The sequence below is a fragment of the Sipha flava genome, unplaced genomic scaffold (assembly GCF_003268045.1).
Source record: "Sipha flava isolate LNK unplaced genomic scaffold, YSA_version1 100_pilon_pilon, whole genome shotgun sequence".
NCBI classification, from domain to species: Eukaryota; Metazoa; Arthropoda; class Insecta; order Hemiptera; family Aphididae; genus Sipha; species Sipha flava.
This window is the reverse complement of record NW_020271714.1, coordinates 651,798-667,620: the sequence shown is the minus strand read 5'-3', so window position 1 is coordinate 667,620 and position 15,823 is coordinate 651,798. Positions and strand designations below refer to the sequence as shown.

General features: G+C 28.5%; 3 protein-coding genes across 3 annotated transcripts; 1 reads left to right on the top strand and 2 right to left on the bottom strand.

The window, feature by feature from the left end:
• On the bottom strand, positions 1-1,118 carry LOC112679635 (26S proteasome non-ATPase regulatory subunit 9). The gene is made up of 3 exons (XM_025549526.1): positions 1,005-1,118; positions 718-817; positions 1-131 (listed from the first exon to the last, which is right to left on the bottom strand). Exons 1-3 carry the CDS (start codon positions 1,116-1,118, stop codon positions 1-3), a joined length of 345 nt encoding a protein of 114 aa, XP_025405311.1.
• A 482-nt stretch (positions 1,119-1,600) lies between these two features.
• Positions 1,601-5,521, top strand: LOC112679333 (pescadillo homolog). The gene is made up of 9 exons (XM_025549103.1): positions 1,601-1,712; positions 1,780-2,013; positions 2,081-2,452; positions 2,518-2,656; positions 2,711-2,850; positions 2,910-3,172; positions 4,739-4,926; positions 4,988-5,139; positions 5,204-5,521. The coding sequence occupies exons 1-9, from the start codon at positions 1,692-1,694 to the stop codon at positions 5,471-5,473; spliced, it is 1,779 nt and encodes a 592-aa protein (XP_025404888.1). The 5' UTR covers positions 1,601-1,691; the 3' UTR covers positions 5,474-5,521.
• A 3,645-nt stretch (positions 5,522-9,166) lies between these two features.
• LOC112679628 lies at positions 9,167-11,130 on the bottom strand. Its single transcript, XM_025549515.1, has 4 exons — positions 10,994-11,130; positions 10,808-10,918; positions 9,658-9,778; positions 9,167-9,556 (listed from the first exon to the last, which is right to left on the bottom strand). Exons 1-4 carry the CDS (start codon positions 11,128-11,130, stop codon positions 9,167-9,169), a joined length of 759 nt encoding a protein of 252 aa, XP_025405300.1.
• Between the last annotated feature and the right edge of the window lie 4,693 nt (positions 11,131-15,823).

Below are 15,823 nucleotides of genomic sequence, written 5' to 3'. Positions count from 1 at the left end.
TTAATGATCTGGTTTTAAACTGCAATGTCCATTAACTGTATGTTCAGCTTCATTGTGGTTGGTTTGCGTAAAATAAGCATTTAAACCTTTTTCAATGCGGTCCATTAATGCTATTAAATCGTTACGGGTACCTAGAATAAAACAGAATAAAAGTAAATACTTTAATAGCATATAATAAAATTAAATAGTTTTTCAAAATAAAAAAAGTCAATAATAGCAGAATATGATTGGAAATAAATTATAAATAAAGAATTTTTGAAATATTTTCTGTATGATATATTTCAAATTTGATTTTATCAAGGTTATGATAAGTTGATTTACTTTAAAATAACTATGATTATGTATAATAACATACAATAACGATATAATAACAATAAATATTACTTTAATTTGTATTTTTATTGAAAAAAAAATGTATACAGTAACTAATATTCCTAACTTATGATGTTAACTATATATTTGATATTTTTTTTTTTAGATTTTTAAAGGGTTGACATATGCATCTTAATTGCATATATAGGTTATGACATTTGTTTATAGTACTTTTGTTTATAGTTAATGTTAGTATAAAAATACAATTTCACAGATAGAAAATAAGAAAGGAAATTCTAATAAATTCTAAATTCTAATAAATTTTTATATATTAATATATTACAGTGTATTAGAATAAATTTTTCTTTTATCCCACTTAAAAATAAATATAATATTTATACTTACAAATAAAACGATTTCTTGTTAATCTAATTTGATGTACATCTATATCATTTCGAGGAAAATCTTGGTCATCCACCAATGGCTCATTCATACCCACTCCATGCTAAAATTAAAAATTTAGTTAACATTACATCTACACTTAATTGCTGAAAAACATGAAATAACAAGTCAAAAATAAAATATAACTTACTGTTCATAACTATTTAATAGGAATGAATATTATTATTACCAAACCATTGATAAAAAAAAAGTTAAATTAATTAAATAATTTAGATTAATTATGTACTTACAGAGTCCAAGTGTTCACTGAGAATTTTTAACTGTTGTTCAAGTTTTTCTTTTTCATTCATCATATCAAGGATTTCTCTCCTGGTAACATTTTTATTTTCAATTGCAGAAGGCATGATTATATATTTGTTAACTGAAATCAACAAGGAATCATAAATTGTTAAAATTCAATGGTAAATTAATTAACTTTTTTTAAAAAAAAAACAAACAAAGTATTATATAATAGCTGAGGAACAGATAAAATCAACAAATTGATTGTAAATTGTATAAATATGTTTTTAAATTACAATATCAATTTAATACAATTGTTGACTAAAATGATCAGATTTTTTAATGTCAAATTGTTGTTAAACGGATAAACAATAAATTATAGTTCATATTAAACGAGGCTACGATTAAATAAAACTCCTTAAAGTTGTAACTTAGAAAATTAAAATAAGTGCTTTGTAATCATGCCGTGCATTCAAAAACAACATTTATGCGGAAACATCTGATAAGTTCACTAAATAAGATAACATTATTTATGGTTATTGTTTTGTGGTAGTAGAATTGAACATAATTTTAAAGTGGGAAGTGGTAATAAACTTAAGGTTTAAGGTTATGTCACTTATGGTTCATTTTGTAAACAACACGTTTTGGAAATGTTGACTCCAATTGAACCATATTAAGAATATTCACACACAATTAAAATGCCTATGCAGAAGAAAAAGGTACGTATAAAAACACTTATATTGTGTGTTGATTATATGTTTCATCATTCTTGTATTTTTTGTACAGTTCCAATCCGGAGAGGGTGCTCGATATGTTACCAGGCGAGCAGCGCTGAACAAACTTCAGTTGTCATTGAAAGATTTTCGGACGTTATGTATAATCAAAGGAATTTATCCGAGAGAACCGGCTCATCGACGCAAAGCGCAAAAAGGAAAAAGTGGTATTCATATTCTGTATTTGAAAAAAGACATATTATTTTTGTTACATGAACCAATGATATGGAAATTACGTGATCTTCAGGTAAGAACTAATTTAACAAATCTAGAAATATAATAAGATGCTCATATTGTTAAATAATTATGTCTAGGTCCACCTAAATAGATTACGTAGAGCAAAAGGCATGCATCAAAAAGATTTAATAAAACGATATGCAAATACTATTCCAAGAGTCTCCATTGATCATGTAGTGAAAGAACGATACCCAACATTCATTGATGCATTACGTGATATGGACGATGCTCTAACCCTTTGCTGTTTATTTTCAACTTTTCCAAAATTAAAAAGCATTCCTCCAAATTTAATTGCTTTATGTCGTCGTCTTACAGTTGAGTTTATGCATGTATGCATTGCTGCACGTGCTTTACGCAAAGTATTTATATCTATTAAAGGCATTTATTTTCAAGTTGAAATAAAAGGTCAAACCATTACTTGGGTTATTCCTCATAATTATCCACATGAAGTAAGATGTTGATATTTTTCTTGTTGCTACTAAATAGTTATAACCTTGTATTTTAATATTTTTAGCCACAAAAAAAGCAAGAAGTTGATTTCTATACTATGGCTACTTTTGCAGATTTTTATTCAACAGCTTTAGGTTTTGTTAATTTCCGTCTATATAACAATTTAAACTTGTACTACCCTCCTCGACTTGGCACATATAATGGTAATTATAGATTTTTCTTGTATGTTAAAAATTATTAGAATTAAACATTTTTAGCTGAGAAACTTGAAGAAGAAATTTTGGAAGAAAATGAAACAAGTGATCGAGTAGCTGCCTTAAATTTACCATTACTGAAAACTGCAGAAGGTGTTGAAGACCCATCTGAATCTGAATTAGATTTGGATACTTTTGTCATTGTAAACTATACATTTTAATCTATTTTTGAACCTAAATTTATTTTTTATTTTAATTCTAGGATGGCGATGAAGCTAAAGCTGAAGAAGCACGTAAAGAATATGAAAAAGTGAGAAAATTAAAGAAATTATTTGAAGGCCTTAAAGTTTTCTTAAATAGAGAAGTACCTAGAGAGCCTTTAGTATTTGCCCTTCGATGTTTTGGTGCTCAAGTGTCTTGGGATGAGACCACTTTCCCTGAAGGTGCTACATTTGCCGAGACTGATGAAACTATTACTCATCAAATAGTGGACAGACCTGACCTCAATAAACAATATATCTCAAGGTAAATTTAATTAAAATTTTTTTTTTGCATAATTTTAACAATATTATTAATTAGTTAGTTTAATATTCATCTTCTCATGATAAGTATAGATTCTCTCTATTTAAATAATTTTATAGCTATAAAATAATTTTTTAAGAAGACGTGATACTTGAGTGATATCTAGTGATGGGTCGAACTGTTCGAATTTCGAACCGAACTGAACCAAACCCTTGATGTTCGGTTAGGTTTGAAATTCGAACTTTGCATGAAAAAAAATCGAACCGAACTATCAAGCAACTTTTACTGTTCGAAAATCGAACTTGAAAATATTTGTCAAACCAGACTTACTGGCCACTATAGTTCGAAAACCAAATATTTGTACAATTCTTCAAAATTTATTTTGAAAAATAAAAATTGATAATGATTATTTAGAAATAATTAGACTATTGGCGATAGAAAGTGGTAATCTGTAAAGGGCACGTTATGCATTATTTATTATAATAATGTTATTTTTCCAGTCGCATGTTACACATCCACCCTCCGCCGACCAAAACATTAATAAGTTGTTTATCACCAATAAAGGCAGTTTATTATATACACTACATTTATAAATTAGCTATTTTTGTTTTTATCATATTTATTGTAGAGGTTAAAATCTATTTTGGGTAAATCCATGGTAATATTCCGATACCGCGACTGTGCTGTTTATAAAATCATGTTTATAACTTACGTTTTACATTATAAATTCTACTAATCATTCTATATTTGTGAATTATAGTTATTATTACTACTTTTTTTATATATTGTTAAAATGTACTGATGTATTGTCATATTACACTCGATACTCAATTAATATTTTATAAGCTACAAGACAACACGAGAGAGCACAATACTGGTTTTGAAAAATAATAATAGTATTAAGAAATTATTTAAAATTTAAGTGTATTGTAAATAAGACAATTACTTAGACTTAAAAGTTAAAATGTAGAATAGGTAATACAAAAACTTAAAATACAATAGTAATTAATAATTATGTTTGATTTAATTTGTAGGTAGATACAATGTACATGATAAAAAGTATTGAGTTTGAGTTTGAGTTCTACTTAAAATCATAATAGATTTGGTTCGGTTCGATAGAAAATATAAAGGTTCGGTTCAGTTCAAGTTCGAAAAAATAATTTTAAGTTCAGTTCAAGTTCGGTTCGATTTAAAAAGTCAGGGTTCAACCCATCACCAGTGATATCCAAAGTGTGCCCCAGGTTTAATGCTTTTTAAATAAACAATATGCAATAAAATATAGAAATCCATACATGTGTATACGTGAAATGTATTCATGGATTTATAAATAAAATAATCATTTATTTATGATTTTTCGGCAGAAAACTAATGTATAGTACAAAACCATTTTATGTAAATTCAAAGTAGAGGCTCATTTTATTTTAAAGATGAGCAAATAATTTATGATACATTTTTATTTTTCAATAATTTTTATATTAGGCAAAAAAATGTATTATCAGTTTTCATACAAATAACTTTGAATCCATTTTTGGTTATAAAAATTCACTATATTATATTATTAACTTACAGATATTATATTCAACCACAATGGGTGTTTGATTGTGTTAATGCACGAGAGCTTTTACCAGTAGAAAAATATTTTATTGGTACAACATTACCTCCTCATTTATCTCCATTCACTGTTGAATACCGTACACAACGTTATGTGCCACCAGAAGAAAAAGCTTTAACTGACCCAACTGTAATAGTTAACAAAGGTAAAATGTTTTTTTGTGTTAATCAAAATGAATATAAACTAATATATGTTATTCTCTAAAGATCAAGAATTATTGGATGAAATTTCCGATAATGAAATTGAAGACATTGAAGATGACAAAAAAGAATCTGAAGACGAAACAATGGATGCTGATGATGAGGATCTAGATGAATTCGATGGTGAAATGACTGAAGAAAAATTGGCTGCAATTAAAGTAAGAGTGATTTTATTTTATATTATTATAATTTAAATGGTAACTATTATTGATCATTATTTAGCGAAAACAAATGAAAGTAGAATCTGGCACACCAGAATTCATAAACAAAGGGAAATTACGACGTGAAAATCATCAAATGCAACTTCTTAAAGAGAAAATGATTCAAAAGAAGTACAGAAATCTTTATAAAAGCATGAAATCTGGTCGTATGAAGAGAGAAAAGGAAATTAAATTACTCAAGTACAAAAGACGTATTCATGAGAGGACAAATTTGGAAACTAAACGTGCTGAGATAAGAGCAAGAAGAGCACAAGCAGCAACATTAATGTAAATGTTATATTATTTTTTAATTTAAAATTTGATTAATTTTTGATTATGTTTACTATAAATAAATTTAAAGTCAATTTTGTCAATTAAAAGATTTTTATTGTTTTATTCAACCCCAATTTTTATTTAGTTATAATATATTTGTTAATTATAGTTTCAGCAGATATCATATGCATATGATTATTTTGATTCTTATGATTTTAATCCTTCACTTTTTTTAAATAATATACCAGATACTATAGCCTATAGGTGCTGTATCTTGCAAATCCTATGTAAGAAAAAATTATTTTTATCTTCTCTAGGTATTTTTCATAATTTTAACCATGAAGTATTTAGTACTCTTTTTAAACACTCTCTAGGTACATAAAACTGATTTGATTATTCTAATATGTATTTTTCCTGGAGATAGTTAACATGATTTTTATCTTAATTTTATTCTTAACTATATGAAGTTGGTTCGATGATTCAATATTATTAAAATAATTATTAGTTATAAATTGTTTTAAATCTAATAGTCAAAGAAGAGAAAAGAATAAAAAAATGAATATAATTTTTAGGGCTTACATTTCATTCAATTTGCAATATTTATAGAAAGGGACGCATTGTTATTTTATATAATTGAAAATATCAAAAGGTCGTTTATTAATTGATTTTAATTATAAATGAAAATATTTATACGTTATACAGGGATATCCAAATTATGGTCTGAGAACAAAGTGAATAGTTTATCTGTGAAGATATAGAATCTGTGTAGTATCCAAACAATTTTTAATATTTATGGTTGTTTATATTTCTATAAAATTAAAAAATTACATTTGTTCATACAAATTTTGCTTAAGAGCTTTTGATATTTTTTGTGGCTTTCGAGTAAAAAATTTTGGAGACCCATGCATTATATAATTGAAAAATATTTTATGAATATAAATGTTCTCGTAGCAGACATTGAATCTCGGTATTGTTATTGAAATATTTATATTTATAGCTTTAAAGCCTTTTTTAACCTCTATTAAAATAATATGAAGATGAAAGAGTTGAGTTCTGTATTTATTTTTAAAATCTGACAAAATTATTATACATAAATATGTTATTCTTTTCCCAAATGTTTTAATTAAACTGACACACATTTGATTTTTAATTTGAGAACATATTTAGTTTAATACAATGGTGACGTCCAATGATTAAAACGACTATCGAGTAACGAAACTATTTTACATTCAATAACATATTGTACTTAAAGTTAAATTTTTTCATCAAAAAAACACCTAACCAATAAATTGATATACAATGAAATTATTATATTATATTATATATATTATACATATACTAGATGGGTACTTGTTGAAAGAACAATTATAGATAACATGATCCTATCTATAATCGGGGTTACCTCAAAAATAAAATGTTAAAACTGAAAAAAATGATTGGAATATAATAATTATTTTACGTACGTAACCTCGACCCCCCCCCACATTGGAATTATACATTTTTTTTTTTTGCCAATATTTAGTATGCATTTGCATTAGGGATCTTAGATTTATTTTTTAAAAATATGGGACATTTTAAATCATACTTATTTTTGAAATTCATATTGGTGTTAATTTGTGATGAGGGTGAGTGGACTTATGTTAACTACGATCAGTGCCGTATTTAGATATTTTGCGCCCTGGCGCAAAAAAAAAAAAATTGGTGCCCCTCACCTCTAAGGGGTCTACCCACGGAAAATATAGGAGATAGATTCTCGTGAATCTTTTAGATATTCTAAAATCAATGCTATTTTTGTGTAGTAAGCACGCCACCGCACGCTGCACGCGACAACAACAAATTAGGGAACTAATATTAGGTATATTATTAATATTCTGGATCGCTGATAGCTATATTGCTATAAATACATTAATAATATATATTAATAAATTAAATACATTATCTTTAATTTATGATACTGTTATTAAAAACAAAAAAAAAAATAAAAATTTCAAAATAATTTTAAAAGTTCAATAAATCACAAGTGAGCAAATTTCCGATCACAAAATTTTGGCGTCCGGGGCAGTTGTAGCCAGTGCTCCCCCCTAAATGCGGCCCTGACTACGATGATTATGAAATATATGATATTTGTTTTACAAATTCTTTGTAAACATTTAGGAGCTAATATTACATTTGGTCTCGATCTAACATTTCATTTTCCTCACAGTTAGTAAATATACAATAAAATAAACTTATTCACAATATTTAATACTTCAAATAAATATTAATTATCATTTGATTTTAAATATTATAGCTTATGAGTAATATACAATGTAAAAAGCTTAATGATATTAAAAAATTTAATTTATAAAATAAGGTACATTCGAAATTGATTATACAAAATACAGGACAAAAGTGTTATTTTTATACTTGTGTCGGAACACTTTATTCAAATACGGGATAATCCTGTAAAATACGGAACGTATGAGATCCTTAATTTGCATGCTAACTTTTGTAATTTGCATGATTTTTATAAAGGCCTGGTATAAAAAAAAAGGTAGGGGGGCTGGAGACATTTGTCTCCAGCCCCCCCTTATTATAAATAATTAATTTAAATGTTTTTTTTTATGTCAATATTTAGCATGTATTTGCATAGCCGATCCTAAACCTCTAGTGTTATCCATTGGTTCATAAAATCAATTAAACCGATTTGCACGTGCCTCCCTTACCAGAAATATTTAAAATTCCTTAATTTTGCAAGCTGATGTCAAAAAATTAACAAATAAATCGGAGGCACAGAAATTGCATTAATTCAAAAATGGCTCCAATGGTTAAAAAAGTTAATGTAACTTGAGGGGAATATCGCATATTGAACAATTCTACTCTATTCTAACTTTTTTTTTGTTTTGTGGTCCATCGAGTACATCTTCTAGTCGACAATTTTGGCTGGATATAATCGGGAAATGATGCCTTGAATTTTCTTATTTCTGTTGGCGATTTTGTTGTGTTTTTTTATTTACGTTTATTAACAATTGTTGTGTTTGGTAGCTGTCTCGTAATTTTCGTCTAAAGTTTTTCATTGTCATTTATTTTCGGTATCTTGTGTATATACTTTATATGAATTTACAATTGTAATATCAAGAAAATGAAAAAAATAAAAAAAACCAGTCGGGGGACTGCCGGTAGAAGTGAAAACTTCTTAAGCACGTTGGGCACCCCGTATAAGAAAGCATTTACGGGTGAGGAAAAAAGTATGAAATCGCGACACCGCCACCGCCACCGCCACCGAGAGTACATGTATATATATACTGTGGTATGTACTGTTATACTTAAGTGTGAACGTGTATGTGTATATATATCGTAGCAACATAGTGAAATTGACCATTTCATGAAAAGTTGACCATTTCATGAAATGGAAACGACTTTTTAACACTTCGCGAAATACGGAAATATTTCATGATATGGTCACTTTTTCATGAAATGGTCGTTCCAATTTGACATCGTGTAATTTTTTTCACAATCTGGTCGTTCACTTTGTGTACCGAAAAAATATTTTATATTTATCAAAATTTTATAATAATTGTTGTTTGTTACATTGTGTAATATGGTTAGTATATTATATTAAGTTTAGTTTTGATATAATTAATAATACGAGTAGTAATATGTAGGTAATTAAATAAATTATATAATAATTTTAATAACTTATATATAATATAATTTATCGTATAGTTAATAATTATTTATTTAAACAATTCAATGAATTATGGCAACGGCTGTTACATTTAATACTACTTTTAAAACAAGCAAAACGTTTAGTTTGACAAGCACTTTTGCATGTACAACTCAAAAATCCTTGACCTCCAGATATAATTTTAACTGTTTCACGCAAAGTTAATTCGTTTTGCTTGTCAACTTGATTAGCAGATATGAAATATGATGTGGTACGCTGCATATTTCCAGAACTTAACCATCCTTTAATTAAACCATGTTCAGTTTTTACTCTATACAACTCATTTCTTTTCTCAACTATAACAGCAATTATGCGTGTTGGGTCCAAAGGCCCTCTATCGACTTTTGGAACAGGAATTGTGATACAGTCATTAATATTGAACGTAGGAATTATAACCTATAACAAATAACAAAAAAAAAATTACTTAAATATATTGTACACATCCAATTTATTTACTATGTATGTCGAATTGTTATAAATAATAAATAATTAGATACCTGTAACATTCTTTTGGCGGCTTTGTTTTGACCTATATGCGCTGCTTCACGTTCTTCTTCTATTTTTTGATTTGTTTTACACAAATCACAAAAGTCTTCTGTGGATTCAATTTTACAAATTCTGCAATATCGTTTAACATTTATTTATTCTTGTATATAAACTTCTTGTGGTAAATTAGATGTTGTAAATCCAACCTTAGGCTCACAACCAAATAATGCTTTGTAAGGAGATCGGCCAATTATGCGATGGTGTGAAAAGTTTTTCTGGAATTGGACAAACTTCAATCCCACAGACCATTTTTTAGATTTATTGTCCTTCATCCATGCTCAAAGCATATTTTTGACATCCTGATTGATACGTTCAATACTTCCCTGACTCTGAGGATGTCTTGGTCTCCCATGTACAATAATACATTCCGGCCAAAGTTCCTTAATTTCATTAATAACAGAATTTACAAACTCTCTATCACTTTGTAAAACTTTCGGTGCACCAAAAATTAAAAAAATTGTGAGTGAATTAGATGCTACTTCGACCGCTCGTTTACTTTTAAGTGGAAATAAAGATATAAATTTTGTATGGTGGTCTTGATAGTTTAAAATTCATTTATATTTTCCGTTAGGTAATGACTGGAAATCCACCAAGTCAACTTGACCTTTCTCGTTGAAGTCTTTGTTTACAATTGGTTTGATAACCAATTTACGATTTGACCCTTTCTTACTATTACAGATTGCGCATATTGATAGAAAATTTTCAATAGCTGGTCTTGGAATCGAATATTAATTGTGCCGCACGCATTTTCCCCACACCACCATGCCCAGTACGTATATGATAATTACTTAGTCTTTCGAACAAGTCTTCGTATGACACAACATACCTATAAAATATATAAATTAATTATCATTGTATATTATCATTTATTTATTTATTTTATCTACGTGACGCTACGACACGTATAAATGTTCACGTGCAACGTGCCATAGCGTCGGATTTCCACTTTCTGTAGCGCACATTCGTAATATTTATTGGCAAGCCTTCAGTCGAGCACAGTGATCGCTCTTGGACCGTCGCGCCGCGGTCATCGCAGTATGGTTTTCGTACGCAATTTGTTTTTAATTACTTATTTACTTTATAGATATAAATATATTTTACTTGATATCATCTTTGTCGTCCGTTTTTTTATGAATTAAATATTTCTTCTCGGCCACAGTTAATACATCATATTTTTGTAAAATATAATAATCACGTATTTTCTTTGCACCTCTGTGAAATTTAAATTTAAATTAGTTACCGATACTCACGATTAATGGGTGGTCAAATTATCTATTTTGTAGGTACTTGTTTAATTTAGCATCAGTAATTTCGGCTATAATTGTCTCAATCTTCATATTTGTATATGGCTTTTTTCCCGGTTTGTCCAAATAATACTTGTTCATTCGAATGTAAAATTCACTTTTTGGATTAAAATTTTCCATATTATTAAAATTATACAAAATTATTTTAAAGTAAATATCTATAATGCGTGAATGTTCGAGCACAATGCAATCCGTTCACCGACTATACACTTTTGAACAAAAATCTAATATGATAAATCAAAATTAATAAAATATAACCGGCTCATTTCAGATAACCAAGTAATTTTATTTAATAGATATTATTGTATAATAGAATTTGTGGTAAAGGAATTTCGTGCTTAAATCAATAGTTATAAATTATAACTTATAACATATTTCATATCTACCAATAAAAATGATTATAAGACCATGATAAATATTAAATATATTTTCGGTACACAAAGTGAACGACCAGATTGTGAAAAAAATTACACGATGTCAAATTGGAACGACCGTTTCATGAAAAAGTGACCATATCATGAAATATTTCCGTATTTCACGAAGTGTTAAAAAGTCGTTTCCATTTCATGAAATGGTTAATTTCACTAAGTGGCTACGACATATATACTGTAACAATTTCACTTCGGTTTTAAAAATTTTGTAATGCTTAGGAAATAATGTACCACGAATTGTTTTATTTATCAATATAAAATACTATACATAATTATTTCAGTTATTTTACATAAAAGAAAAAAAAATTACATATCAAAATTATTACAAATGCTTTACAAAAAGTAAACTTAGAAAAATCAATTTCCATCCATCATTTCACCAACTCTTGCACCATCATCACTGCCAGCATCATCGCCAATTTCTAAAACTGATACAATCGGTTAATGGTGGCTAAAGTATGATACAAACAATTTTGATTCGAATTTATTCAAATATCTTGTAAAGATCGCATCAATAGTAGTTTTGTATCTTGTGCTAAGATTGCGATCATTTGGCATGTTCAAACCAAATTCATTTTTGAAAAATTCCAATAATGGTAGATTTTTATCGTCTGCAAAATTTATATAGAAATCCCCAATCAAAATCATTGGCAAATCATCGAATCTTTTTCCAATTTTTTGATGAAGCAATGCAGATGCGCCATGAGAATAAATAAATAAATTTTCATAAAAGAAGTCTCGTATAACACGCAATGAATTATTAGGAGAAATGTAAACGGCAACCATAATGATGAATTGATTAGCGCCGCAGTGGCAACGACTTATACACATATCGCCGATATCAGAAGTAGAAGTGTTAAACATCGTGACGTATTTGGCATGCACATCCATATAATTTGTGCAATAATGAACTGTGTCGGTATTTTGATATATAACTACTCCTCCTGCTGGACGATTATTTCTTCTGAAACTCGCCACAAAGTTAAAATTTGGAATGTCAATTTTTTCGTCGTTACCCATATGAGTTTCTGATAATATTAATACATTAATCTTCTTAACAAGAGCGTCAATTTCTAAATCATTCACATGCTCACGTAAACTTTGACAATTGAATGAAAATATAGACAATCTATTATTCTTATTGATGAAATCAAGAAATGTTTTGGTGATGGTTTGCAGAGGATTTTCATGCAAACGTTTCAATTCAATCGATAAATCATCTCGATGAGTTGTTGATCTCTTTTTTTTGGTTGCATTTGAATCTTCTACCTGTGCTTTTCCTACTCTGCCATGATGAAATATCCAGCTCTCCTTTGTGTTTTCTTTAGTAACTAAGAATAAACCTTCTATGTTAATAACTCTTGTTAATGCAACGTATACCAATTCTCTTGAGTGACAATGGTCGTATTCGTAAACGATAACATCGAAAGTACCTCCTTGCGCTTTGTGAATTGTCATTGCCAAAGCGGAAATTAACGGAAAATGTTTTCTTTTTGCGAGTATAGTTTTATTTCTGTTGAGTGGCTATGATACGGCACAATGCTTGCGGCTACCCAAATTGGATAAACTATTTTTATATTGAAGAATATTAACAGTATGTATAAAATCACGTACTTACACTGCGTGAACTACGTATATACTAACGCAGGCGGGCGTTGTTGTTTTCCCGTAACTGCCATCTGCTGCGCGCAGCTTTGATACACTAATGTATATACCACAGTACATATATATACTCGCGGTGGCGGTGGCGGTGGCGGTGTCGCGAGATCATACTTTTTTCCTCGCTCGCAAATATATACACCACTGTATATATATCTACTCGCGGTGGCGGTGGCGGTGTCGCGAGATCATACTTTTTTCCTCACTCGCAAATGCTTTCTTATACGGGGTGCCCAACGTGGCTAAAGAAGTTTTCACTTCAAAAATGTTATGCCACCATGTTTTACTTTTGCGATATATTTGGTATGATTTCTTATTTTAATTCAGTTTTTCCACGCAGTTTATATTTTGATTATAATCTTCAAAACTTTTGGACATGGTATCATTGAAACATCATTCAAAATCATCATTCCATCTTTAGCTCGCCTTTGAACATTTTCAGTATCCTTTGGGTCATAAAAATTTGATAAAAGACTTACCATGCGTTTTTCTTTCCATTTGTTGAACGCAGTAGTGCACCCAAAGGGGGGGGGGGGGCTTTGGGGCTGTATCCCCCCCACCAAAAAATATGTTTTACATTAAATTATACATTATATCATATCATCACAAGAGTAGTATTACAATGATAGGTATGAAAGGTAAAATTTTTTTCAAGTTTTATTATTATGTTAGTTATACGTTAATAGAAAATTAATGGCAATTGTTTACTTGTGTGTAAAGAAAGTAAGAAAATGATTACGCCCCCCCCCCCCCAAACAAACAAAAATCCTGAGTGCGCGCCTAGTTGAACGATGTTGGAAATTGATCAATATATCTCCTTGTTTAAACAATTTGTCATCTTTGAACTTTGGTATTTGTTTTCTTGGGATATTCCACATGTATAAATACCATTTAATTTTAAATAAGTTATTAGTGGACAACTTGTAAAATAATTATCAAAGTATAAAAAATAATTTTTACTTTGAAGTGGAACAAATTTTTAACCACTAGAGCAGCGGTTCTTAACCATAGGGTCGCGACCCAATTTTGGGTCCCCAATAATTTTAAATGGGTCGGATAAAAATATAAAACATTAGTATAATATTTTTATTTTTAAGTCTTATAAATAATAAATGAAACCTCATGTACGTTGGTTATCATGGAGAAAAATTTTAACGAGATTTTTTGAATTAAGAACTGAAATAGAAGTATTTTTAAGAGAAAAAAATGTAATGTTATCCATCCGTTTTCAAGATATAATTTGGTTGACAAAAGTTGTGTATTTATCAGATATTTTTTCGTTATTAAATGAGTTAAATTTGAGTATGCAAAAGCCATTAACTAATATTTTTACTTGTTATAATAAAGATATTAACTACAATCAAAACCAAATCAAGAAACAAGCTTGATGTCGAACCCACGATGCGTATTTCACTTACTAACTCCATAGAAGAACTCTAAATTGATTCATTGGTAAAGCAACATCAAGACCAAGGAAGTCATTAAATTAAAAATTATTTAAAAAACAATACAATATTATTAAAAGAAATGTTTATTTTTAAATATAATGTAATTAATATTATGACTTGTTATGAATACAAGTAATATGAGTAAAAAATGTTATTCAATTAAGAGTACCAAATAGTTATTTTTTATTCTGCATTTGAATATTATTTATAAAAAGGTCGCAGGAAAAATTTGGTAAATATCTTGGGTCGCCACTACACAAAGGTTAAGAACCGATGCACTAGAGCATCTAAGTCTTTTTCAGCCATGTCACCAGATTTCCCTGTGTACACATCGAAGTTCCATAAGTATCCATGTTTGTCAACTAAAGCCTATACTTTGTAACCTCTTTTTATGAGCTTTTTAGGCATATATTGTTTACATGAATTACGACCTTTAAATTTAATCATACATTGATATCCACTATTCGATTAGAATAATGCCTATTTTATAAAATAAAATTTATGCACGGTCTTACTTTGAACAATTAGTCAAAGTTTACTTTACTTCTCTTTGGAATAGCCAAATTATCGTTCAAATGCAAAGACACAGAATCCAACTAAAACAATTGTTTTAGTTGGATTCTGTTTCTTTAATTTTAATTAATTTTTAATTAATTTAATAGCAAAATACTACTAATGTACGTATCATTTAAATCTAGGGCAGTTGACCAATAATTTCTATAACTGCATAGTTTTTAATCCCCATCGGTAGATTTAATCCAATATATGCATTTATTTCGTTATTATTTGTTTCCGTGTATGATTTTCCGTTTCGCATGTAATTTTGATTTGCATAGAAATTAAGAAAGGTAATATACGTAATAAATTCGTCTGTCTGTAAAAATTTGAAAACTGAAAATGAAGTAATTTTAATATTTATATTTTCATTAGACAACCAAACAAGTTCTATGAACTCGTTTTGAAAATTTGAGTTTGTATCATAATTTTATACTTCACTTGCTGTTATGTTCTCTCAGTATATGTACTGCAAGTTCTTCATTTGTTTGATTATTTTCAATACTAGGAAAAAGCTCACGACACTTGGAAAAAATATTTGGTGTGCGTTTATTTGGATTTTTTCGACGATTTGACGAACGATTTTTTTACCAACTTGGATGAATATAAGTAACATTTTCTTCTATATATAATTAAAATGTATACATGTTCATCAATTTCTGAATCGGACTCCGTTATGAACAATGTATGATTATTAGGTTCGGGAATATATGTTTCGTT

Excerpts from the sequence above, each read along its gene's own strand:
- LOC112679635 (XM_025549526.1), bottom strand. The coding sequence starts at position 1,118 with ATGCCTTCTGCAATTGAAAATAAAAATGTTACCAGGAGAGAAATCCTT. Across the intron at positions 818-1,004 it reads TCAGTGAACACTTGGACTCT|CATGGAGTGGGTATGAATGA; the intron begins GTAAGTACATAA and ends TTTTAATTTTAG. Across the intron at positions 132-717 it reads AACAAGAAATCGTTTTATTT|GTACCCGTAACGATTTAATA; the intron begins GTAAGTATAAAT and ends GTTTTATTCTAG.
- LOC112679333 (XM_025549103.1), top strand. The coding sequence starts at position 1,692 with ATGCCTATGCAGAAGAAAAAG. Across the intron at positions 2,014-2,080 it reads GGAAATTACGTGATCTTCAG|GTCCACCTAAATAGATTACG; the intron begins GTAAGAACTAAT and ends AATTATGTCTAG. Across the intron at positions 5,140-5,203 it reads AAAAATTGGCTGCAATTAAA|CGAAAACAAATGAAAGTAGA; the intron begins GTAAGAGTGATT and ends ATCATTATTTAG.
- LOC112679628 (XM_025549515.1), bottom strand. The coding sequence starts at position 11,130 with ATGGAAAATTTTAATCCAAAAAGTGAATTTTACATTCGAATGAACAAG. Across the intron at positions 10,919-10,993 it reads ACTGATGCTAAATTAAACAA|AGGTGCAAAGAAAATACGTG; the intron begins GTACCTACAAAA and ends TAAATTTCACAG. Across the intron at positions 9,557-9,657 it reads CCGCCAAAAGAATGTTACAG|GTTATAATTCCTACGTTCAA; the intron begins GTATCTAATTAT and ends TATTTGTTATAG.